The sequence below is a fragment of the Pseudophryne corroboree genome, chromosome 3 (genome assembly GCF_028390025.1).
Source record: "Pseudophryne corroboree isolate aPseCor3 chromosome 3, aPseCor3.hap2, whole genome shotgun sequence".
Taxonomy (NCBI): domain Eukaryota; kingdom Metazoa; phylum Chordata; class Amphibia; order Anura; family Myobatrachidae; genus Pseudophryne; species Pseudophryne corroboree.
In genome coordinates this window covers 672,584,599-672,612,101 of record NC_086446.1, presented here as the reverse complement: position 1 = coordinate 672,612,101, position 27,503 = coordinate 672,584,599, and the positions used below count along the sequence as shown (strand labels likewise).

General features: G+C 45.7%; 1 protein-coding gene across 4 annotated transcripts in view; it reads left to right on the top strand.

Annotated features, from left to right (window-relative positions):
• Window positions 1–27,503, top strand: part of BTRC (beta-transducin repeat containing E3 ubiquitin protein ligase) — a 410,877-nt gene that overhangs the window by 133,383 nt on the left and 249,991 nt on the right. For all 4 annotated transcript variants that reach the window (XM_063961896.1, XM_063961897.1, XM_063961895.1 and 1 more), the window contains one exon: window positions 8,644–8,721. In XM_063961896.1, coding sequence (XP_063817966.1) covers window positions 8,644–8,721 — 78 coding nt within the window. The remainder of the gene's footprint in view (window positions 1–8,643; window positions 8,722–27,503) is intronic.

Below are 27,503 nucleotides of genomic sequence, written 5' to 3'. Positions count from 1 at the left end.
GAATACAATTTGTGGCAGATGAAAAAAGAAAAAAAAAAAAACAGATGGATGCTCAATTAGGGTGTGGACCAGCTTACAGCCAGCAAGCCGTAATGACTGGAGAAGACAATAATTTAGACTTGAGCATGTACCCATGTTTATATCCTCATTTATATAATAAATGTCAGGGCATTACAGCAGACCACTTTGTACTTTTGGAAAACATACATACTCTCCTAAAGTTATGCCTCTAATGATTGTTTTAATCTAGAGCATAGGTTCTCAAACTCGGTCCTCAGGACCCCACACTGTGCATGTTTTGCAGGTGCACAGGTGAATTAATTACTCACTGGCACATTTTAAAAGGTCCACAGGTGGAACTAATTATTTCACTTGCGATTCTGTGAGGAGACCTGCAAAACATGCACCGTGTGGGGTCCTGAGGGCCGAGTTTGAGAACCTGTGATCTAGAGCATATTGCAGTTATTTAGTGAACAACTAGTTGAAGAGGGCAGACTAGTGTTGACCTTATCAATGTTTTGTAGTTTTCACCATCAGCAATTAATTATCGATGGTTTAACAATACACCTAACCATTAAGAAGTAGGGACTGCAGTCGCTATCAAGGATCAGCCACCAATGTTTTACCATTGTGGCCTCCCATCGATGGTGAAACCACTCACTACCCCATTAGACCATTGATTGTTGCTAGCCATCGATTGTCTGTGGCCACCTCTAACACAGACCAGTCCCAATTAGTTAGTGGCTTTGTATTATACAACTTTCATATACTGATCCATTTACTAGAAATGCTTATGGTAATGCAGCATGTTTAAATGGGAAATGTGCTGTCTTGGGGACATTTACATTGCACCACTACACAATCTAGACCAGGGCTGGCCAAACCGGTCCTCGAGATCTATCAACAGTTCATGTTTTCCAGGCCTCCTGGAGACCTGTAGAATTGTCAGTTAGGAATGAATGCAGCACATCTTAATTAGTAATGACTACACCTGTGCAACAGCTAGGTGATCTGGAAAATGTGTACTGTTGGTAGATCTCGAGGACTGGTTTGGCCAGCCCTGATCTAGACACTTCTAGAAATTGGGTGGACGGTTTTGTTATAATGACCACTTTAAGTGTTATTACATTGTTTATTGTGTCATCTTGACAAATTCAGTCTGATCTAGGTAGGTTGTCGGGACCCACCAAAAAAATGGGGAAGTGCTGAATGACTTACCATTTTGTCGTGTCGTATAGGTTTGGGTTTTTTAATCGTTACAAAGAAGTCCTGGATACCTACTTGGAATGAAATGGATATGATTCTTGTTTTTTTTTTTTTTTTTTTCTTTCAAGTATTGTAAGTGGAGAACGAGGGCTGTGTTTTGGATTTCCCCCTCCCCCCCCCCCCCAAATAAATTACTAAAACATTCTGTGTCTACAGTATGTCCTGCCTTTATTGGAACATTTTTTCTTTTTTTTAAACAGGTGGACCATAAGTGCCAGCAAACCCTAATGTCCGGCATGCTGGCAGTTGTGGCAGCCTGTAAAAATCTATATGAACTCTTTTTATGCACCTTAAAACCCGTACCACACTGGCCTGGGGTGCTGGGAATAGCACATGGCTGGTTGTCCCTTGGGAGGAGGGACCCCATGTTTTGTGGGATCCTGACTTTTTGAGGGATACCAGCTCTGGGCTGACCGGTTTGAGGCTGGTTGACGTTATGGCAAGGGGACCTCATGCTGTGTGTCTCCATGCTATAACGTAAGACCCCCGACTGCTTCAGCCCGTTGCTGGTTATAGAAAAATAGGGAAAGCCTCACACTGTGGTTTTTTTTTCCCTGTTTTCCTGTCCCAGGCCAGGATCAGAGGTCCAGAGCTGATTATGGATTTGGCAGGTACCCCACACACACTTTTCTCTAACGTCCTAGTGGATGCTGGGGACTCCGTCAGGACCATGGGGATTAGCGGGCTCCGCAGGAGACAGGGCACATCTAAAAAGCTTTTTAGGTCACATGGTGTGTACTGGCTCCTCCCCCTATGACCCTCCTCCAAGCCTCAGTTAGGTTTTTGTGCCCGTCCGAGAAGGGTGCAAACTGGATGGCTCTCTTAAGGAGCTATTTAGTAAAGTTTTTTTTTAGGTTTCTAATCAGTGATTCCTGCTGGCGACAGGATCACTGCAACGAGGGACTTAGGGGAGAGACTGGCAACTCACCTGCGTGCAGGAGGATTGAAGTCTTAGGCTACTGGACACTGAGCTCCAGAGGGAGTCGGAACACAGGTCAGCCTGGGGTTCGTCCCGGAGCCGCGCCGCCGATCCCCCTTACAGACGCTGAAGAAAGACGGCGGAACGGAGGTCCGGAAACAGGCGGCAGAAGACTTCACAGTCTTCAGAGAGGTAGCGCACAGCACTGCAGCTGTGCGCCATTGTTGTCACACGGCTCACTGACACGGTCACGGAGGGTGCAGGGCGCTGCTGGGGGCGCCCTGGGCAGCAATATAAATACCTATTTGGCAAATAAATACATCACATATAGCCATTAAGGCTATATGTATGTATTTTAACCCAGGCCAGTTATTAAAAAACCGGGAGGAAAAGCCCGCCGAAAAGGGGGCGGAGCTTATTCTCCTCAGCACTCAGCGCCATTTTCCTGATCAGCTCCGCTGGTGAGGAAGGCTCCCACTCTCCCCTGCACTGCACTACAGAAACAGGGTTAAAAGAGAAGGGGGGCATAAATTGGCGATATAATGATATATTAAGAGCGCATATATAGAAACAACACCTTCTAGGGTTGTTATATACATTATAGCGCTTTTGGTGTGTGCTGGCAAACTCTCCCTCTGTCTCCCCAAAGGGCTAGTGGGTCCTGTCCTCTATCAGAGCATTCCCTGTGTGTGTGCTGTATGTCGGTACGTGTGTGTCGACATGTATGAGGAAAATGTTGGTGAGGAGGCGGAGCAAATTGCCTGTAATGTTGATGTCACTCTCTAGGGAGTCGACACCGGAATGGATGGTCTACTTATGGAAATACGTGATAATGTCAACACGCTGCAAGACGGTTGACGACATGAGATGGCCGGCGGACAAATTAGTACCGGTCCAGGCGTCTCAGACACCGTCAGGGGCTTGTAAAAACGCCCATTTACCTCAGTCGGTCGACAGACACAGACATGGACACTGACCCCAGTGTCGACGGTGAAGAAACATACGTAATTTTCCTTTAGGGCCACGAGTTACATGTTAAGGGCAATGAAGGAGCTGTTACATATTTCTGATACTACAAGTACCACAAATAAGGGTATTTTGTAGGGTGTGAATAAACTACTTGTAGTTTTGCCTGAATCAGATAAATTAAATGAAGTGTGTGATGATACGTGGGGTTCCTCCGATAGAAAGTTATGGGCGGTATACCCTTTCCCGCCAGAAGTAAGGGCGAGTTGGGAAACACACCTTAGGGTGGATAAGGCGCTCACACGCTTATAAAAACATGGCGTTACCGTCTCTAGATACGGCCGCCCTCAAGAAGCCAGCTGATAGGAAGCTGAAAAATATCATGACAGTATATACACACATACTGGTGTTATACTACGACCAGCAATCGCCTCAGCCTGGATGTGCAGCGCTGAGGGGGCTTGGTCGGATTTCCTGACTGAAAATTTTGATACCCTTGACAGGGACAAGATTTTATTGACTATAGAGCATTTTAAGGATGCATTTCTATATATGCGTGATGCGCAGAGGGATATTTGCATTCTGGCATCAAGAGTAAATGTGATTTACATATCTGCCAGACGAAGACACGACAGTGGTCAGGTGAGGCAGATTCCAGACGGCATGTGGAAGTATTGCCGTATAAAGGGGCGGTCCATCGGACCTGGTGGCCATGGCAACAGCTGAAAAATCCACTTTTTGTTACCCCGAATCACATATCGGCAAAAAAGGACACAGTCTTTTCAGTCTCAGTCCTTTCGTCCCCATAGGGGCAGGCGGGCAAAGGCCAGTCATATCTGCCCAGGGGTAGAGGAAAGGGAAGAAGACTGCAGCAAGCAGCCCATTCCCAGGAACAGAAGCCCCTCACAGCTTCTGCCAAGTCCGCAGCATAACGCTGGGGCCGTACAAGCGGACTCAGGTGCGGTAGGGGGTCATCTCAAGAGTTTCAGTACGCAGGGGGCTCACTCGCAAGGGAACTCCGGGATCCTACATGTAGTATCCCAGGTGTACATTGGAAATTCGAGACATCTCCCCCTCACACAATTCACAGGCTGTATTCCCAGCAGGTGATAATCAAAGTACCCCTCTTACAACATGGAAGGGGGTAGTATTCCACACTATATTGTGGTACTGAAGCCAACCGGCTCGGTGAGATCTGAAATATTTGAACACTTACATACAAGCGTTCAAATCAAGATGGAGTCACTCAGAGCAGTGATAGCGAACCAGGAAGAAGGGGACGATATGGTGTCACTGGATATCAGGGACGCTTACCTACAGGTCCAAATTTGCCCTTCTCACCAAGGGTACTTCAGGTTCCTGGTACAGAACTGTCACTATCAGTTCAGACGCTGCCGTTTGGGTTGTCCACGGCGCCCCGGGTCTTTACCAAGGTAATGGCCGGAATGATGATTTTTCTTAAAAGGAAACATGGACGCTTTCCTGATAAGGGCAAGGTCCAGAGAACAGTTGGAGGTCGGAGTAGCACTATCTTAAGTAGTTCTACGTCAGCACGAGTGGATTCTAAATATTCCAAAATCGCAGCTTTTTCCGATGACACGTCTACTGTTCATAGGGATGATTCTGGACACAGTCCAGAAAAACGTGTTTCTCCCAGTGGAGAAAGCCAGGGAGTTATCCGAGCTAATCGGGATCCTCCTAAAACCAGGAAAAGTGTCAGTGCATCATTGCACAAGAGTCCTGGTAAAAATGGTGGCTTATTACGAAGCAATTCCATTCGGCAGATTTCCCGCAAGAACTCTTCGGTGGGATCTGCTGGACAAATGGTCCGGATCGCATCCTCAGATGCATCAGCGGATAACCCTATATCCAAGGACAAGGGTGTCTCTCCTGTGGTGATTACAGAGTGCTCATCTTCTAGAGGGCCGCAGATTTGGCATTCAGGATTGGATGCCGGTGACCACGGAGGCCAGCCTGAGAGGCTGGAGAACAGTCACACAGGGAAAAAATTTCCAGGGAAGTGTGATTAAGTCTGGAGAATTCTCTCTGTATAAATAAGCTTAGAGCAAATTTATAAGGCTCTAAACTTAGCAAGACCTCTGCTTAAAGGTCAGCCGGTATTGATCCAGTGGGATAACATCACGGCAGTCGCCCACGTAAACAGAAAGGGCGGCACAAGAAGCAGGAGGGCAGTGACAAAACTGCAAGGATTTTTCGCTAGGCGGAAAATCATGTGATAGCACTGTCAGCAGTGTTCTTTCCGGGAGTGGACGACTGGGAAGCAGACTTCCTCAGCAGGCATGACCTCCACCCGGGAGAGTGGAAACTTCATAGGGAAGTTTTTCAGCATGATTGTGGACCGTTGGCAAAGACCAAAGGTGGACATGATAGCGTCCCGCCCGAAAAACGGGACAGGTATTCCGCCAGGTCATGAGACCTTCAGGCGATAGCTGTGGATGTTCTGGTAACACCGTGGGTGTACCAGTCAGTGTATGGGTTCCCTCCTCTGTTTCTCATAACCAAGGTATTGAGAATTATAAGACATAGAGGAGTATGAACTATACTAGTGGCTCCGGATGGGCCAAGAGGGACTTGGTACCCGGAGCTTCAAGAGATGCTCACAGAGGACTAAGGGCCTGGGGAGCTAAGAAGGGACTTGCTTCAGCAAGTACCATGTCTTTTCCAAGAATTACCGCGGCTGCGTTTGACGGCATGGCGGTTGAATACCGGATTCTGAAGGGAAAAAGGCATTCCATAAGAGGTCATACCTACCTTGGTCAAAGCCAGGAAGGAGGTGACCGCACAACGTCATCACCACATGTGGTGAAAATATGTTGCGTGGGTAAGGCCAGGAAGGCTCCACGAAGGAAATTCAACTAGGTCGATTCTGCACTTCCTGAAAACAGGAGTGTTTTGAGCCTAAAATTGGGGTTCATTAAGATTTAAATTTCGGCCCTGTAGATTTTCTTCCAGAAAAAATTGACTTCAGTTCCTGAAGTCCAGATTGTAAAGGGTGTATTCCATATACAGTTCTTTTGTGCCTCTAGGGGCACCGTGAGATCTCAACATAGTGTTGGGATTCCTTAAAATCATATTGGTTTGAACCGCTCAAATCTGTGGATTTGAAATATCTCACATGGAAAGTGACCATGCTGTTGACCAATATCTCACATGGAAAGTGACCATGTTGTTAGTCCTGGCCTCGGCCAGGCGATTGTCAAAAAGAATGGGCGGTTTTGTTTTACAAAAGCCCATATTAGAATTTTCCATTTGAACAGGGCAGAACTGGGACTCGTCTCCAGTTTCTTCCTAAAGGGGTGTCAGCGTTGTCACCTGAAACAACCTATTGTGGTGCCTGCGGCTACTGGGGACTTGGAGGACTCCAAGTTACTAGACGTTGTCAGGGCCCTAAAAATATATATATATATATATATATATATATATATATATATATATATAGTTAGGACGGCTGGAGTCAGAAAGTCTGACTTGCTGTTTATATTGTATGCACCCAACAAGCTGGGTGCTCCTGCTTCTAAGCAATCTATTGCACGCTAGATTTGTAGTACAATTCAGCTTGCACATTCTGTGGCAGGCCTGCCACAGCCGAAATATGTAGATGCCCATTCCACAAGGAAGGTGGCCTCATCCTGGGCGGCTGCCCGAGGAGTCTCGGCATTATAACTTTGCCGAGCAGCTACGTGGTCAGGGGAGAACACGTTTGTAAAATTTTACAAATTTGATACTCTGGCTAAAGAGGACCTGGAGTTCTCTCATTCGGTGCTGCAGAGTCATCCGCACTCTCCCGCCCGTTTGGGAGCTTTGGTATAATCCCCATGGTCCTGACGGAGTCCCCAGCATCCACTAGGACGTTAGAGAAAATAAGAATTTACTTACCGATAATTCTATTTCTCGTAGTCCGTAGTGGATGCTGGGCGCCCATCCCAAGTGCGGATTGTCTGCAATGCTTGTACATAGTTATTGTTACAAAAATCGGGTTATTACTATTGTTGTGAGCCATTTTTTCAGAGGCTACTTCGTTTTGTTATCATACTGTTAACTGGGTTCAGATCACAAGTTGTACGGTGTGATTGGTGTGGCTGGTATGAGTCTTACCCGGGATTCAAGATCCTTCCTTATTGTGTACGCTCGTCCGGGCACAGTACCTAACTGAGGCTTGGAGGAGGGTCATAGGGGGAGGAGCCAGTACACACCATGTGACCTAAAAAGCTTTTTAGATGTGCCCTGTCTCCTGCGGAGCCCGCTAATCCCCATGGTCCTGACGGAGTCCCCAGCATCCACTACGGACTACGAGAAATAGAATTATCGGTAAGTAAATTCTTATTTTTTTTTTTCCTTCTTAATTTTTAACTATTTCTACAGTTTTAAATAGAAGGAAGCATGCATAGTAATCTGTGCAGTACTTATCCCAAACTTGCCTGCCACAGGCTGATGTATTGTTTGAGGGGGTTTTGTGGCAGTTTCTTGATAAATCAGTGGTTTCTATTTTTTTATGGTCTAAAACATTGATGGTGCTTTCATATTCTATTAAGTGTGCTTTCTCTGCAGTTTTGTGGTAGATTTGGCCTTCGTAAAGCTGCAGATAGCAAAACCACCGTGATGTAGGTAGGACCCGCCGCTTAGTACATTCTGACCCTTTGCTGTAGTTAGTGATCTTGTGACATATAAATTGGGTTGTGAAAAAATTTAAACTGCAAAATAATGTTGTTAATCATGGTGTAGCATCACAAATGTGTAACATAATATAATATGTAGATGTTGCTATTTTTCATCAAAATACAATATGCACATTCCCTCAGGTTTTACAGCATAAACACCAACACAAAATATCATCATAAACACTATAGAAAAAAAAATAGTTCACCACAGAGCATTGTGGTCTTTAATGGGTTAACTACCATGCACACATGAAGCGTATTACTGCTTTATGATCACAGGTGGCCCATAGGCCGTAGACACCAAGAGTGTTTCTGCTCAGATATGGGCCTATTTCTGTTGCATGTAATTAAGACTTTTTTTTTTTTTTTTTTTTACTTTTCGCTCTCCTTCAAGAAACATTGGGTCCATGATAAAAGCAATTGTATCTTCCCGCTGTCCCATCCATAGCCGGCTTAAAACAATTGCTAACAGTGGGGCGTGATCCGGAGAATGTGTAATAGCAGAACCATTGTCTCTGTTGTTGGTACATTTTATCTGTTTTCTTCAAGCTGAGCAAGAAAATAACTACCCCTACCTCGTAGTGTGTCAGCTTTCTTTGTTATAGCGTAAAATAAACATCCAGTGTTGACCTGAAAGTGAACGAAACGATCTTGTAACAGCATCCATATTGTTTTACCTCTGGCCATTTTACAAGCCAGCGTCTGTGCTCCGTAACTCCAGCCATATTGAAGGCTTCAGCCTTTGTCCAGCCAGGATGTATTGTATAATAGGTAATATTGAAATAAACATTAAGCCTTCTTTTCCTTTCACAGACCGCTTCAGAGAGAGAAGATTGTCATCGGGATGAACCCCCTAGAAAGATTATTCCAGAGAAGAATACCCTTAGACAGGTATTTGATGTGTTTTATTCCAGCTTTCTAAGGAGGAGAAAAAGATCTTCAATAGTCTTATGATGTCCATACATCAGACAGAAATCGGGGCAGTTCCCCTTTCTGCCGGTGTTGGGGGATTGGAGAAATCGAAAATGTTGGATTTTCCAAACTTGCCGATTTCTGACTAAAGGGCCCCATACACTAGTACGATTTTACACAATTTCATACAATTCCGATATATCCGTCTGATATATTGTATGAAATTGTGTACAATCGTATGTGTTTTAGATTGTATCCAATCTGATACCCGTCCCCGTGGCTGTCGGATAGGATCCCCTAGGTCGTTGGTGCTGCACTAATATAGGTTGAGTATCCCTTATCCAAAATGCTTGGGACCGGACGTATTTTGGATATCTGATTTTTCCGTGTTTTGGAATAATTGCATACCATAATGAGATATCATGGCGATGGGACCCAAGTCTAAGCACAGAATGCATTTATGTTTCATATATCACCTTATACACACAGCCTGAAGGTAATTTTAGCCAATATTTTTAGTAACTTTGTGCATTAAACAAAGTATGTGTACATTCACACAATTCATTTGTTTCATATACACCTTATACACACAGCCTAAAGGTAATTTAATACAGTATTTGTAATAACTTTGTGTATTAAACAAAGTTTGTGTACACTGAGCCATCAGAAAACAAATGTTTCACTACCTCACTCAAAAAATTCTGTATTTTGGAATATTTGGATATGGGATACTCAACCTGTAATATATATCGGAATTGGATGGAATCGAATGGAAAAAGTGTGTTTTTTGTGCATGTGATATATCGCATGCGATGTATCACAGGGAAGTGTGACTGGCATTCTCAGGACACTCCCAGCCCCCGTAGCCCTCTATCCAGCCCATCAGATATATCTCATGGTACAATTGTATGCCTTGCGATATATATTGCATGCGATGTATCATCAATCGCATGCGATATATCTTATGCAAAAATAGCACAAAAGTACCAAATCTTATGGAATCACTCCCGGGAAGGTCCCGCGGGAGTTCAAGGGAAATGACATCCGACTTTAGCCTCAGACATATCGTTGTAGTATATGGGGCCCTTTAAATATGGTCGGGATGGTTAAGCCAGTGATTTTTTTTTTTTTTTACATGCTGTTTTTTCCATGATCCACCAACGGTCAAGGATCATCGAATTCTGGCGAATCAGATCGCTGATCATCTGATTGGCAGAATAGGGAATCCGGCCTGTAGATGTATGTCCCACATAGATGCTTTCCATGGGTGTCTTGTATAAGGTGATGTTTTTTTCAAATTGCGTACATTTTAATATGTAATGTTAGAAGGATTGTAAGTGACACGCGTGCAACCTTTCATTGCAGCATGATGTATCTGTGTGTAAATCTAGAAATTGTTTATGGGGGCTAAAAGGCTACAGTGTTCTAGATTCCCAACTTAAAACCTGCAGATGGGGATGAGGGAACCTGCGTTAGAAACTTGCTATTTCTAGAGCAGTCAGATTGTATTTGTGTGTGTCTTTACTGTGGATTTGTTTTATATGTAAATCTTACCATTATAATTCTTATTTTCTCTAACGTCCTAGTGGATGCTGGGAACTCCGAAAGGACCATGGGGAATAGCGGGCTCCGAAGGAGGCTGGGCACTCTAGAAAGATTTAGGACTACCTGGTGTGCACTGGCTCCTCCCACTATGACCCTCCTCCAAGCCTCAGTTAGATTTTGTGCCCGGCCGAGGTTGGATGCACACTAGGGGCTCTCCTGAGCTCTTAGAAGAAAGATAGTCTTAGGTTTATTATTTTCAGTGAGACCTGCTGGCAACAGGCTCACTGCAGCGAGGGACTAAGGGGAGAAGAAGCGAACTCGCCTGCTTGCAGCCGGATTGGGCTTCTTAGGCTACTGGACACCATTAGCTCCAGAGGGATCGACCGCAGGCCCAGCCTTGATGTTCGGTCCCGGAGCCGCGCCGCCGTCCCCCTTACAGAGCCAGAAGCAAGAAGATGGTCCGGAAAATCGGCGGCATGAAGACATCAGTCTTCACCAAGGTAGCGCACAGCACTGCAGCTGTGCGCCATTGCTCCTCTCACACTTCACACTCCGGTCACTGAGGGTGCAGGGCGCTGGGGGGGGCGCCCTGAGGCAGCAATAAAAACACCTTGGCTGGCAAAAATACCTCAAAATATAGCCCCAGGGGCTATATATGAGGTAAATACCCCTGCCAGAATCCAGAAAAAAGCGGGAGAATAGGCCGCGGAAAAGGGGCGGAGCTATCTCCCTCAGCACACTGGGCGCCATTTTTCCCTCACAGTTCCGCTGGAAGGAAGCTCCCTGGATCTCCCCTGCAGACAACTCTACAGAAAAGGGTAAAAAAGAGAGAGGGGGGGCATTTAATTTGGCGCAGTATATAGTTATATTAAAAAGCAGCTATAAGGGACATAACTCAGTTAGTCCCTGCCTTATATAGCGCTCTGGTGTGTGCTGTCATACTCTCACTCTGTCCCCCCAAAGGGCTTTTGTGGGTCCTGTCCTCTATATTGAGCATTTCCTGTGTGTGTGGAGTGTGTCGGTACGGCTGTGTCGACATGTTTGATGAGGATAATGAGGTGGAGGCGGAGCAGATGCCTTTAGAAGGGATGTCACCCCCTGGGGGGCAGACACCTGAGTGGATGTGTTTATGGAAAGAAATGAGTGCACGTATAGACTCATTACATAAGAAATTTGACGACATGCCGACTGCGGGACAGCCGAGTTCTCAGCTCGTGCCTGTCCAGGCGTCTCAAAAGTCATCAGGGGCTCTGAAACGCCCGCTATCTCAGATGGCACAAGTAGATGTCGACACGGATACTGACACCAGTGTCGACGACGAGGAGTCAAATTTAATGCCCATGAAGGCCATTCACTGCATGATTGAGGCAATGAAAGAGGTGTTAAATATCTCTGATTTACATCCAGGTACCACAAAAAAGGGTATTATGTTTGGGCAGAAAAAACTACCTGTAGTTTTTCCCCCGTCAGATGAATTAAATGAAGTGTGTGAAGAAGCGTGGGCTTCCCCTGATAAGAAATTGGTAATTCCTAAGAAGGAACTAATGGCGTTCCCTTTCCCGCCAGAGGATAGGTTACGTTGGGAAACACCTCCTAGAGTGGATAAAGCGCTCACACGTTTGTCTAAAAAGGTGGCACTACCGTCTCAGGTTACGGCCACCCTTAAGGAACCTGCTGATAGAAAGCAGGAGGCGATCCTGAAGTCTGTATATACACACTCAGGCATTATACTTAGACCAGCTATTGCGTCAGCATGGATGTGCAGTGCTGCCGCTGCGTGGTCGGATAAACTGTCAGAAAATATTGACACACTAGACAGAGACACGATTCTGCTAACAATTGACCATATCAAAGACTCAGTCTTATATATGAGAGATGCACAGAGGGAAGTCTGCCGGCTGGCATCTAAAATAAGTGCATTGTCCATCTCTGCAAGGAGATGCTTATGGACTCGCCAGTGGACTGGAGATGCAGATTCCAAAAGGCACATGGAAGTTTTGCCTTATAAGGGGGAGGAATTATTTGGGGATGGTCTCTCCGACCTAGTTTCCACAGCAACGTCTGGGAAGTCAGCATTTTTACCCCATGTCCCCTCACAGCCTAAGAAGGCGCCATTTTATCAGGTTCAGTCCTTTCGGACCCAGAAAAACAAGCAGGGAAAAGGAGGGTCTTTTCTCTCTAGAGGCAGAGGTAGGGGAAAAAGGCTGCAACAAACAGCAGGTTCCCAGGAGCAAAAGTCCTCCCCCGCTTCCTCTTCCAAGTCCGCCGCATGACGGTGGGGCTCCACAGGCGGAGCCAGGTACGGTGGGGGCCCGCCTCATGAAATTCAGCGATCAGTGGGCTCGCTCACAGGTGGATCCCTGGATCCTTCAAATAGTATCTCAGGGGTACAAGCTGGAATTCGAGGCGGCTCCACCCCACCGGTTCCTAAAATCTGCCTTGCCGATTGCTCCCTCAGACAGGGAGGCGGTGCTAGCAGCGATTCACAAGCTGTATTCCCAGCAGGTGATAATCAAGGTACCCCTACTTCAACAAGGCCGGGGTTACTATTCCACACTATTTGTGGTGCCGAAACCGGACGGTTCGGTGAGACCCATTTTAAATTTGAAATCCTTGAACACATACATAAAAAAATTCAAGTTCAAGATGGAATCGCTCAGGGCGGTTATTGCAAGCCTGGAGGAGGGGGATTACATGGTATCCCTGGACATCAAGGATGCTTACCTGCATGTCCCCATTTACCATCCTCACCAGGAGTACCTCAGATTTGTGGTACAGGGTTGCCATTACCAATTCCAGACGCTGCCGTTTGGACTGTCCACGGCACCGAGGGTATTTACCAAGGTTATGGCGGAAATGATGATACTCCTTCGAAAAAAGGGAGTTTTAATTATCCCATACTTGGACGATCTCCTAATAAAGGCATGATCCAAGGAACAGTTGTTAGTGGGAGTAGCACTATCTCAGGAAGTGCTGCGCCAGCACGGCTGGATTCTGAATATCCCAAAGTCACAGCTGGTCCCGACGACACGTCTAATGTTCCTGGGAATGATTCTGGACACAGTCCAGAAAAAAGTGTTTCTCCCGGAGGAGAAAGCCAGGGAGTTGTCGTCTTCTCTAGTCAGAGACCTCCTAAAACCAAAACAGGTATTGGTGCATCACTGCACGCGGGTCCTGGGAAAAATGGTAGCTTCTTACGAAGCAATTCCATTCGGCAGGTTCCATGCCAGAATTTTTCAGTGGGACCTGTTGGACAAGTGGTCCGGATCGCATCTTCAGATGCATCGCTTGATAACCCTGTCCCCAAGATCCAGGGTGTCTCTTCTGTGGTGGCTGCAGAGTGCTCATCTTTTGGAGGGCCGCAGATTCGGCATATAGGACTGGGTCCTGGTGACCACGGATGCCAGCCTACGAGGCTGGGGGGCAGTCACAAAGGGAAGAAACTTCCAAGGACTATGGTCAAGTCAGGAGACTTCCCTTCACATAAATATTCTGGAACTAAGGGCCATTTACAATGCCCTAAGTCAAGCAAAATCCCTGCTCCTACACCAGCCGGTGCTGATCCAGTCAGACAACATCACGGCAGTCGCCCATGTGAATCGACAGGGCGGCACAAGAAGCAGGATGGCAATGGCAGAAGCCACAAGGATTCTCCGATGGGCGGAAAATCATGTACTAGCACTGTCAGCAGTGTTCATCCCGGGAGTGGACAACTGGGAAGCAGACTTTCTCAGCAGGCACGACCTCCACCCGGGAGAGTGGGGACTTCATCCAGAAGTCTTCCAAATGATTGTAAATCAGTGGGGTCGTCCACAGGTGGACATGATGGCGTCCCGCATAAACAAAAAACTAGAGAGGTATTGCGCCAGGTCAAGAGACCCTCAGGCGATAGCTGTGGACGCTCTAGTGACACCGTGGGTATACCAGTCAGTTTATGTGTTCCCTCCTCTACCTCTCATACCAAAGGTATTGAGAATAATAAGAAAGCGAGGTGTAAACACAATTCTCGTGGTTCCGGATTGGCCAAGAAGAGCGTGGTACCCGGAACTTCAAGAGATGATCTCAGAGGACCCGTGGTCTCTGCCGCTCAGACAAGACCTGCTACAGCAGGGGCACTGTCTGTTCCAAGACTTACCGCGGCTGTGTTTGACGGCATGGCGGTTGAACGCCGGATCCTGAAGGAAAAGGGCATTCCGGAGGAAGTCATTCCTACGCTTATTAAAGCTAGGAAAGAGGTTACAGCAAATCATTATCACCGCATATGGCGGAAGTATGTTGCATGGTGTGAGGCCGAAAAGGCCCCAACAGAGGAATTTCAACTAGGTCGATTTCTGCATTTCCTGCAAGCAGGAGTTAATATGGGCCTAAAACTAGGCTCCATTAAAGTACAGATCTCGGCTCTGTCGATTTTTCTTTCAAAAAGAACTAGCTTCAGTACCTGAAGTTCAGACATTTGTGAAAGGAGTGCTGCATATTCAGCCCCCATTTGTGCCTCCTGTGGCACCTTGGGATCTCAACGTGATGTTGAGTTTCTTAAAATCACATTGGTTTGAGCCACTAAAAACCGTGGATCTGAAATATCTCACGTGGAAAGTGGTCATGTTATTGGCTTTGGCTTCAGCCAGGCGTGTGTCAGAATTTTCGGCTTTATCATGTAAAAGCCCTTATCTGATTTTCCATATGGATAGGGCAGAATTGAGGACTCGTCCCCAATTTCTCCCAAAGGTGGTGTCAGCGTTTCACCTGAACCAGCCTATTGTGGTGCCTGCGGCTACTAGGGACTTGGAGGACTCCAAGTTGCTAGACGTTGTCAGGGCCCTGAAAATATATGTTTCCAGGACGGCTGGAGTCAGAAAATCTGACTCGCTGTTTATCCTGTATGCACCGAACAAGCTGGGTGCTCCTGCTTCTAAGCAGACTATTGCTCGCTGGATTTGTAGTACAATTCAGCTTGCTCATTCTGTGGCAGGCCTGCCACAGCCAAAATCTGTAAATGCCCATTCCACTAGGAAGGTGGGCTCATCTTGGGCGGCTGCCCGAGGGGTCTCGGCTTTCCAACTTTGCCGAGCAGCTACTTGGTCAGGGGCAAACACGTTTGCAAAATTCTACAAATTTGATACCCTGGCTGAGGAGGACCTGGAGTTCTCTCATTCGGTGCTGCAGAGTCATCCACACTCTCCCGCCCGTTTGGGAGCTTTGGTATAATCCCCATGGTCCTTTCGGAGTTCCCAGCATCCACTAGGACGTTAGAGAAAATAAGAATTTACTCACCGGTAATTCTATTTCTCGTAGTCCGTAGTGGATGCTGGGCGCCCATCCCAAGTGCGGTTTATCTGCAATACTTGTACATAGTTATTGTTAACTAAATCGGGTTATTGTTGAGCCATCTGTTGAGAGGCTCAGTTGTTTCATACTGTTAACTGGGATTCATATCACGAGTTGTACGGTGTGATTGGTGTGGCTGGTATGAGTCTTACCCGGGATTCAAAATCCTTCCTTATTGTGTACGCTCGTCCGGGCACAGTGTCCTAACTGAGGCTTGGAGGAGGGTCATAGTGGGAGGAGCCAGTGCACACCAGGTAGTCCTAAATCTTTCTAGAGTGCCCAGCCTCCTTCGGAGCCCGCTATTCCCCATGGTCCTTTCGGAGTTCCCAGCATCCACTACGGACTACGAGAAATAGAATTACCGGTGAGTAAATTCTTATTATTTTTATTATTGTCTATTATATGGTACCACACAGACTGTGCAGCGCCATGCAAACAGGTAAAACATACAGCACAGTGCATAAGCACAAAGTGGTACAAGCGGGTCTTGTAATAACCGTTGACTACTGGAGAATGCCATCTCGGCAGAAATGCTATTTCAAGCATTTTTATTGTCTTTATAACTTTTAAATATCATTGTAAAGCATTATTTTTAAAGTTATAATGCTGACACGGTTAAAATGCTTGAAATAAACATTTCTACCATGTTGGCATTCTTTGGTTGACATTCTGACTGTTGACAAATTCACTACCTTCTGTAAAGATGAGAACTTGCCTTTTATATACATGACCCAATTGCATTGATCACATAATTACGTAGGGAGGATAAGAGCTTACTTTCTAGAGGTGTCTATACAGTAGGTGGACACTAAGGGTGAGGGGCACAGACTTGAGGATTGCACATTACTTAACTATTTGTACATTAGTGAAGTAATGTGACCAATTTCTCTTGGCAGAAGTGGAGATGCTTGTGCGCTATTTCTGTATTTGCTGTATTTGTCAACCAAATGTCCTCATGTTCTAATACTTCTCTTCCTTTGCAAAATGATTCCCTCCTGTACCGTTCTAAAAGCCGTAATACATGTGAAAGTTTCTATCACTGCTCGATTCCACTAGTATACAAGTCCTTTGTGCCTGCAGTGTACAGCACATCTCACTTGTGTTGCAGTGTCGCCCTTATCTTGGTGCTGCTGATGAGGAATCACTAGGTGCAGAAAGTGGCTGCTGGTAATATGAACTATGGCTGTAAGGATGGACCGAGTGGTGGTTGCTAATACAGCCACAGCCGTCCTTATTGCTACACCTCTGGCCCACATGTGCAATACAACCCAATTGGCTTGGTATACATGCAGACTTACTACACAGCCCATTTTACTTTCCACGTCTGTGCTGCACAGCCCATTGTGCTCAACACCTAACACAACTCATCTCAACTGCACATGTTGGAAACACAATACAACCCGTATTCACTCTAATGTTAAAAGGCCAGTAACACACATCCATGGCATACTAAATTACTCCATTGCTGAAAATCTGAACCCCTAGGTTTTCCGGCGCAGGGGAAGAGGTGACAGGGGGAGTGAAGTTTCTTCACACTCCCCCGTCACCCGGCTCCATAGCAGTGCATGCTAATATAGAAGAGATTGGCCTGCATGCGAAAGCGACCTGGCACCAACGATGAATGAGCGCGGGGCCGTTCATCGTTGGTGCCTACACGCTGAACGATATAAACGAGTTCTCATTCATTAATGAACGAGAACGTTCACATCGCTAACTGAAATCTTTCAGTGTGTAGGGCCCATTACAGTAGTAAGAAGTACAATAGAAAATGTCAACATATTTGAAATAGATACTGTAGCTCTTAAATCAGATGTCACTTGAAGCTTTTAACTTTTGCTGACACTTTTCCCAGTGCTGCCCCTGCCATCCACTCCTTGCCAGTTCCTTTCCCCACCAGGAAAGTCAATTCAGCATGCCCTGACAAAGGGCTGTAGCCGCCACCCCAGAGGGTTAGGGTTGGGGCCGGGGGAGGGGTAGAATACCTTCTTACCATGTCTGGTGTCAGGATGGGATGCGGTCAACATCCCGCAGGACGGAATCCTGGCGGTCGAAATACCGACACCGGAATCCCGACCGGCACAATCCCGACATATTATCCCTCCATGGTTGTCCGCGACACCCACAGAGGGAGAATAAATGAGTGTGCCGAGCGTAGCGTGGCAAGCGCAGCGAGCCTGCAAGGGGCTGCGCTGCGCTCGCCCCCCTGTCGGGATTGTGCTGGTCGGGATTCCGGTGTCGGTATTCCGACCGCCGGGATCCCGTCCAGCGGGATTTCGTACTGATCCCGTCAGGATAACATACCCTGCCCCTTGACAAGGGTTGCCGTGGTGAAGTCCAATTTAAAGTGTTTTTGTTTTCTAAAAAAATAAAATAAAAATGTGACTAAAAAGTCAATCATCAAACATAATTCTCTCATTTGCATGTCAAGCTGCTATAAAGCTTAAAAAAACAAACAGAAAAACATGCAGTTTCAAAATGTGTAGCTGTCAAGTGAAATATTATAGACACGTGAACATACTATAATAGTGAATGCTCAGTAGCTGTCTGTTAGTCCATTGAGAATCAATGCAGATTCATGGCTCGCACACCAGGGCACTCACTCTCAGTGTATCACTATGTGTTATTATCTGTCAGTCCCAAAATCTCTCCCATTTGATCACAGTACTCAAAGACAATTATAAGTTTTGGCAAGTTTGAGAGTAACAAACATGTTGGGTTTTTTTTCTGTGTGTGTGTGTAAGGTTATAAATTAATTTTAATAGGCTGATCCAGATGGTTCATTTGGAAAATGGATAGTCAGATCTGCTGGAAATTAAACTAAATTTATCTGCCTCATACTTCAAAGTGAAGTGCGAGAGAGCAGCGCACATTAAGTCCTGCTTATACAGATGGGCTAGCAGGTCACACGTGGGACTAATTGGATTCATTTGGAAAATAAGTGATTGGGTTTTTGGATCATTGCTCGTTTTGAAAATACACTACATGCAAGATGTTTTTTTTTTTTCTTTCCTATCGAACAGGATTTATTTTTCTTTTATGCTTTTAAATGGTTCTTGCAAAAGACTGATTGTTTTTATTTTAGTTGGATTGAAATATGATGTAATGGTTTTATATATGTATAGCTAGAGTGTATCCTAAACTGATCATTTTGTGTGGCCACATAATTAGTTGTAATTCTCTCCCAATCAAACCACTAAATAAAACCTTTGGATATACTTAAGATCCTAATGACCTTTGAAAAGTGAAGGGCCTCCAAGGGGGTCCTAGGGCCTTTAACTGCTAAATATTGAAGTCTGCAATACAGGTCTGTAAATGTATTGCTCCACCATCTGTTTTTTCTGCTTTCTAATAGGAATTAGCACAGGGTTTTGTAAAGGTTTTGTGGTGGCCACCCCCTCTGTCTCTGACCTCTCTCTGTCTTTGTGGAAGCCCTGAATATTATCGGCCATAGGGAGCAACTCAGGGGGCGGCTGTTCATGTTGCCCCCTCGTGATTACCCTAATGGTTTAAGAAAAGGCAACGGCAGTGTAGGATGTGTAAACACCCCCTGCTATTATTGATAGATGATTATGAGGTCCCATTTGCTGCCTGTTTTTTTCTTTTTTTTCTTTTCCTTCCAGTGTAGCTTTTTACCCCCTTTTTTTAATAGCTAGGGAGATTTATATAGCTTTTTTATTGCCCAGTGTGTTTTGTGTTGTTTTTTTATATAGGTTAAAAAAAAATCTCTAATTTTTTTTTCTTGTTAAATATTTTATCTTTTTTTTTATTTTTATTTAGGTGTGCAAGCAGCTTATAGTCCTAACCGCATAAGACGGCATTGCAGTTGCAACACGTCACTTGGACTGTGAAAAATATTTTTTTAAGCAGTGCTCTTGCAGATAAAGTTATATATAGTAAACCGAAGGGCACGATGCAAATGTGATAGCACCCAAAAACTTTTTATTCCAGCCAGCCTCTGACTGACTACAGAAATGTTTGTGCTGCACTTATGTAAAAAAAAACAACAACAACAACTTGTTAGATCAGTTATTTTTATAAATAGTATCTTTTATTAATAAGGAAACCACTTATTTTGCAGCACTGTTCAAGTGGCTAAATAAATTAGAACATCCATTAAGAGAAATGGGAGTGTTATGTGCCACAGGGACTGAGACGGCCCTATTCCCAAAAGCTTACACTCGAGTGATATAGCCATTCTAAAGATTACGCACCGTGGAACAGATATGTAATCTTTAAAATTCTGTGGATGTGTTGTTGTTTTTTTGTAAATCTGTATATTAACGCTGGATCCATTTTATGTTTTAGGTGTCCGATTTTTAAGGCGGATTAAACATTTGTAGCAAGTAACCTTATTTCAACTTGTTAGAGTTCCCTTTCATTCTTCCAATAATAATAATAATGACTGATCGGCAAGTGTACGTTAAGGATGGAAACCTTTTTTTCTAGAAAGCTAAAAAAAAAAAAAAAAGCAATAAAGTAATGTGAATTTATTTTGCGGAGGAAAGGTTTTTATGCTATTACAGAGTTCTTTACTAATAGGGTCTGTCAGCTTTTTAGATGGGCCTCATTTGTAACAGTATAAATGGCCAGCTTTGTGTCTGCTGCTACTGCTTTTATGTGTGTGTCCACTTGCCATCCTAACAATGCAGGCTTCTGTAATAAAAGCATTGAGGAGGCTGTGAAGGCAATGTGGCCCCCAACCCCCTAGTTATATTTCTTGAAGTACTTAGGTTCTTCTGCTGTCATTCCTGCCTGGCTGGAACCCCCGGGGTGGGATCTGAAGGCACGAGAGAAGCTGAGGGCAAGTAATGGTGTCTATCTTCTTGTTAGACTTACTCTTTATTCAGTAATCCTAATGAAAACCATCTGGTGGGGGGAAGCCATTATCCACTGCTTTGTATTTCCATTGTAGGGACTTTCACCTGCGGTGAAGCTGGAGAAGTGGGGTGCTCTGGTTTGTGTTGCAAGCCGTAACTCAACTCTACATTGATACTTTGGTGCTGGCCCATTGACTTCAACTGTCAGATGTGTCAAAAGCCGAATGTGCCCCTGGTAGCTAACAGCTGCCATGTTTTCAGCACCTTGTGAACGGCTGGAGTAATGTCATGGGTTATTAAATAGAGAATGACTTTGCTAGATTATCTTCCTTATACCTTTTACTGCTGACCTTTTGACTTTGGCACTAAAGCTGTGTGTGTGTTTTTGTCCCCTTTTTCACAGAGTTGTGTGTGAACCTTTTAGCTCTGTTTCCTTGATCTACCCCAATATCCAATATAACCCAGGGCTGGCTTCCCATAATTCATAGAACCTATTATTTTATTTAATTATACATTTGTACTTAAAACCTAGACTAATTTAGTATGCAGTTAATGTGCTCCATCTCTCTCTCTCTTTTTTTATTAGGTTGTCTAATTATGTTCTTAGAGTTCCACTTTTACTGTTAGAAATTGTATTTTCAATAAGTCTGTTTACTGGTAACGGTATTGTGTTGACAGCACCCCCTCTAGTGGTGATTTGTGTTCACCACAGCACTTTAACTTTATATAGCTGCAACTGTTGAATATGTGGAATTAGAACTTATGTTTTTGCCGCAGGGAAATTATAATTTCATCATTCTTCACTTGAAACTGCATAGCTGGAAAATATCTTTTTACCTCTACGACAGTACATTTTTGAAATTCAAAGATCCAGATTACTGTATACTTGTGTATGTGTATGTGTGTGTGTGTGTGTGTACATATAGATACTTACATATATATATATATATATATATATATATATATGTATGTATGTATGTGTGTGTGTTTGTATATGTATGTATGTGTGTGTATATATATATATATATATATATATATATATATATTATGTGTGTATATATATATATATATATATATATTTATATATTTCTCTAACGTCCTAGAGGATGCTGAGGACTCCGTAAGGACCATGGGGATAGACTGGCTCCGCAGGAGAAATGGGCACTTTAAGAAAGACTTTAGTTCTGGGTGTGCACTGGCTCCTCCCTCTATGCCCCTCCTCCAGACCTCAGTTTGATACTGTGCCCAGTGGAGACTGGGTGCTTTTCAGGAGCTCTCCTGAGCTTTCTGACAAAGTATTTTGTTAGGTTTTTTATGTTCAGGGAGCACTGCTGGCAACAGACTCCCTGCATCGAGGGACTGAGGGGAGAGAAGCAGCCCTACTCTCTGAGTGCAAGGTCCTGCTTCTTAGGCTACTGGACACCATTAGCTCCAGAGGGATTGGTACGCAGGATCTCACCCTAGCCGTCCGTCCCCGAGCCGCGCCGCCGTCCCCCTCGCAGAGCCGGAAGATAGAAGCCGGGTGAGTATGAGAGGAAAAGAAGACTTCAGAGGCGGCAGAAGACTTCATGATCTTCACTGAGGTAACGCACAGCACTGCAGCTGTGCGCCATTGCTCCCATACACCTCACATACTCCGGTCACTGTAAGGGTGCAGGGCGCAGGGGGGGGGCGCCCTGGGCAGCAATATAAACCTCTTATTTGGCAAAAGGGAGCATATATACAGCTGTACACTGTATATATGCATGAGCCCCCGCCAATTTTACACTTTTAGCGGGACTGAAGCCCGCCGCCGAAGGGGCGGGGCTTCTCCCTCAGCACTCACCAGCGCCATGTTTTTCTCCACAGCACCGCTGAGAGGAAGCTCCCCGGACTCTCCCCTGCTTATACCACGGTAGATGAAAGGGTTTTAAAGAAGAGGGCGGGCACATAATTTGGCGCAGATAGTAATAACAGCGCTAAGGGGTAAACATTAAATTGCTGTGTTTTTTCCTGGGTCATATAGCGCTGGGGTGTGTGCTGGCATACTCTCTCTCTGTCTCTCCAAAGGGCCTTGTGGGAGGACTGTCTTCAGAAAGAGCATTCCCTGAGTGTGGTGTGTCGGTACGTGTGTGTCGACATGTCTGAGGTAAAAGGCTCTCCTAAGGAGGAGATGGAGCAAATGTGTGTGTGTGTGTGGTGTCTCCGTCGACAACGCCGACACCTGAATGGATATGTGAAATTAAGTGCTAAAGTAAATTTATTGCACAAAAGATTAGAGAACAGACAGGGAATCTACCCATGTCTGTCCCTATGTCGCAGAGACCTTCAGAGTCTCACAACGCTCACTATCCAAAATAATAGACACTGATATCGACACGGAGTCTGACTCCAGTGTCGACTACGATAATGCAAAGTACAGCCAAAACTGGCAGCAAAGTATTCAATATATGATTATTGTAATAAAAGATGTTTTGCATTTCACTGATGACTCATCTGTCCCTGACACGAGGGTACACCTGTTTAAGGGGAAGAAAGCTGAGGTAAATTTCCCTCCTCTCATGAAGAAAAAGAGCGGGAATCTCCAGACAAGAAACTGCAGATTCCCACAAAGAGGGCCAGGATACAATGGGAATCTTCCCCTAGGGTGGATTGACACGTTTACCCAAAAGGTAGAGCTGACTTAACAGCTATCCTCAGGGATCCTGCAGATAGCATGCAGTAAAAGTACTATGAAGTCCATTTACACACATTCTGCTACACTACTCAGACCGGCAATTGCGTCGGCCTGGGTGTGTAGTGCTGTAGCAGCATGAACGGATACCTTATCTGAAGAGATTGATACCCTAGATAAGGGTACTATTTTATTGACCCTGGGGCATATAAAAGATGCTGTCCTATATATGAGAGATGCTCAAAGAGACATTAGTCTACTGGATTCTAGAATAAACGCTATGTCGATTTCTGCCAGAAAAGTCCTATGGACACGGCAATGGACAGGTGATGCCGACTCAAAACGGCATATGGAGTTTTTACCTTACAGGGGTGAGGGATTGTTTGGGGAAGGTCTCTCGGACTTAGTCTCCACAGCTACAGCTGGAAAATCAAATTTTTTGCCTTATATTCCCTCACAGCCTAAGAGAGCGCCGCATTATCAAATGCAGTCCTTTCGATCACAAAGAAACAAGAAAGTGCGAGGTGCGTCCTTTCTTGCCAGAGGTAGGGGCAGAGGAAAGAAGCTGCACAACACATCTAGTTCCCAGGAACAGAAGTCCTCCCCGGCCTCTACAAAATCCACCGCATGACGCTGGGGCTCCACTGGCGGAGTCCGGCCCAGGGGGGGGCACGTCTTCGGATTTTCAGCCACATCTGGGTTCACTCCCAGGTGGATCCCTGGGCAATAGAAATTGTTTCTCAGGGTCACAAGCTGGAATTCGAAGAGGTGCCTCGTCGCCGATTTTTCAAATCGGCCCTACCAGCTTCTCCCCAAGAAAGGGAAATAGTGTTAAATGCAATACAAAGATTGTATCTTCAACAGGTGGTGGTCAAGGATCCCCTCCTTCAACAGGGAAGGGGATATTACTCGACAATGGTTGTAGTCCCGAAACCGGACGGTTCGGTCGGACCCATTTTAAATTTAAAATCTCTGAACCTATACTTGAAAAGGTTCAAGTTCAAGATGGAATCGCTAAGAGCGGTCATCGCAATCCTGGAAGGGGGGGATTTTATGGTGTCTCTGGACATAAAGGATGCATACCTTCATGTCCCCATTTATCCACCTCATCAGGCGTACTTCAGATTTGCGGTACAGGATTGTCATTACCAATTTCAGACGTTGCCGTTTGGTCTCTCCACGGCCCCGAGAATTTTCACCAAGGTAATGGTGGAAATGATGGTGCTCCTGCGCAAGCAAGGTGCCACAATTATCCCGTACTTGGACGATCTCCTCATAAAAGCGAGAGCAAGAGAGCAGTTGCTGAACAGCGTATCACTTTCACTGAAAGTGTTACAGCAACACGGCTGGATTCTCAATATCCCGAAGTCGCAGTTGGTTCCTACGACTCGTCTGTCTTTCTTGGGCATGATTCTGGACACGGACCAGAAGAGGGTTTATCTTCCGATAGAAAAGGCCCAGGAACTCATGACTCTTGTCAGGAACCTATTGAAACCAAAACAGGTGTCAGTGCATCACTGCACTCGAGTCCTGGGAAAGATGGTGGCATCATACGAGGCCATTCCCTTCGGCAGGTTCCATGCGAGGACTTTCCAATGGGACCTACTGGACAAGTGGTCCGGATCACATTTACAGATTCATCGATTGATCACCCTGTCCCCCAGGGCCAGGGTATCACTCCTGTGGTGGCTGCAGAGTGCTCACCTTCTCGAGGGCCGCTGATTCGGCATTCAGGACTGGATCCTGGTGACCACAGACGCAAGCCTCCGAGGTTGGGGAGCAGTCACACAGGGAAGAAATTTCCAAGGTCTTTGGTCAAGTCAAGAGTCTTGTCTTCACATCAACGTCCTGGAACTAAGGGCCATATACAACGCCCTACGTCAAGCGGAGACCTTTCTTCGCGACCAACCGGTTCTGATCCAGTCAGACAACGTCACTGCAGTGGCTCATGTAAACCGACAAGGCGGCACAAGGAGCAGTGTGGCGATGGCAGAAGCCACCAGAATTCTTCGCTGGGCGGAGAATCACGTAAGCGCACTGTCAGCAGTGTTCATTCCGGGAGTGGACAACTGGGAAGCAGACTTCCTCAGCAGACATGACCTACATCCGGGAGAGTGGGGACTTCATCAGGAAGTCTTCGCACAGATTACATGTCGGTGGGAACTGCCACAGATAGACATGATGGCGTCCCGCCTCAACAAAAAGCTACAGAGGTATTGCACAAGGTCAAGAGACCCTCATGCAGTAGCTGTAGACGCCCTAGTGACACCGTGGGTGTTCCAGTCGGTTTATGTATTTCCTCCTCTTCCTCTCATACACAAGGTGTTGAGGATAATAAGAAAAAGAGGAGTGAGAACAATCCTCATTGTTCCAGATTGGCGGAAGCCACCAGGATTCTTCGGTGGGCGGAGAATCACGTGCAAGCACTGTCAGCAGTGTTCATTCCGGGGGTGGACAACTGGGAAGCAGACTTCCTCAGCAGGCACGACCTTCACCCGGGAGAGTGGGGACTTCATCACGAAGTCTTCATTCAGATTACAAATCGATGGGAACTGCCACAGGTAGACATGATGGCGTCCCGTCTCAACAAAAAGCTACAACGGTATTGCGCCAGGTCAGGCGATAGCTGTGGACGCCCTGGTAACACCGTGGGTGTTCCAGTCGGTCTATGTGTTTCCTCCTCTTCCTCTCATTCCCAAGGTGCTGAGAATCGTAAGAAGAAGAGGAGTGAGAACAATACTCATTGTTCAGGATTGGCCAAGAAGGTCTTGGTACCCGGAACTGCAAGAAATGCTCACAGAGGACCCATGGCCTCTTCCTCTAAGACAGGACCTGTTGCAGCAGGGGCCCTGTCTGTTCCAAGACTTACCGCGGCTGCATTTGACGGCATGGCGGTTGAACGCCGGATCCTAGCAGAGAAAGGCATTCCGGTTGAGGTCATCCCTACGCTGATAAAGGCTAGGAAGGACGTAACGTCAAAACATTATCACCGTATATGGCGAAAGTATGTTTCTTGGTGTGAGGCCAGGAATGCTCCTACGGAAGAATTCCATCTGGGCCGTTTCCTTCACTTCCTACAAACTGGAGTGAATTTGGGCCTAAAATTAGGCTCCATTAAGGTCCAGATTTCGGCCCTATCCATTTTCTTTCAAAAAGAATTGGCTTCTCTCCCAGAAGTTCAGACTTTTGTAAAGGGAGTGCTGCATATTCAGCCTCCTTTTGTGCCTCCGGTGGCACCTTGGGACCTTAACGTGGTGTTAAGTTTCCTAAAGTCACACTGGTTTGAACCACTTAAAACGGTGGAGTTGAAATATCTCACGTGGAAGGTGGTCATGTTATTAGCCTTGGCTTCGGCTAGGCGAGTGTCGGAATTAGCGGCTTTGTCACTTAAAAGCCCCTATCTGGTTTTCCATATGGATAGAGCGGAATTGCAGATCCGTCCTCAATTCCTGCCAAAAGTGGTCTCATCTTTTCATATGAACCAACCTATTGTGGTGCCTGTGGCTACGCGTGACTTGGAGGATTCCGAGTTACTTGATGTAGATAGTATAAGGGGTTCTACTACACTGGACACGCCCCCTTTTGGGTGACCACTCCCCACTTTCTGAAGCATAATTGCATCCTTGACTTTTCCATACCCCCACTTCAAAATTTCCACTTCGACCACTATATATAGTAGCATCCTCTACGGACTACGAGAAAAAGATTTACCGGTAGGTTTAAAATCTTACTTTTTATATATATATATATATATATATGTGTGTATATTTGTGTGTGTGTATGTATGTATGTATGTATATATATATATATATATATATATATATAATCACTCTCAAAGCAGGTGGCACTCACGGGTCTTCTTAATGAATGGAATGAACAGATCAGGTAGATCAACGTTTCGATTTTATTGCAAAATAGTCATCAGGATCAGATAAATACAACAGCAAAATCAACAGTTTTATAACTCACCCAAAGTGATATCCACGCCTTCTCGCCATGCCGCCGGGCTCCGGATGCCCAGCGTCTTCCGGTGACGTTCGCCGCCGCCGGCGTCCACACGCACGTCATCACGTCAGCCCGGCTTCTCGTTACCCGGCAACACAGGAAGGCGGGTAAGCGTCCGTGCACCCAACCACCAATGAGGGTTCTCCGCCACTCCTCCTAGACCTGGTTACGGACCCGGAACACTAGGCGCCATGTGATCCTCACCCCGCCTCTGTGTGATCAGTGCGACCCGGCGTCCCGTAGCCCAGCAACCAGGGGGGAGGCAGAAAATGCGGAAGCCCATACATAATGTATATATGTGTGTATGTGTGTGTGTATGTATGTATGTATGTATGTATATATATATATATATATATATATATATATGCAAATCTTTGTCGGCGGCACTCAGGTAACAAAAAAGCTCACAGTCATCA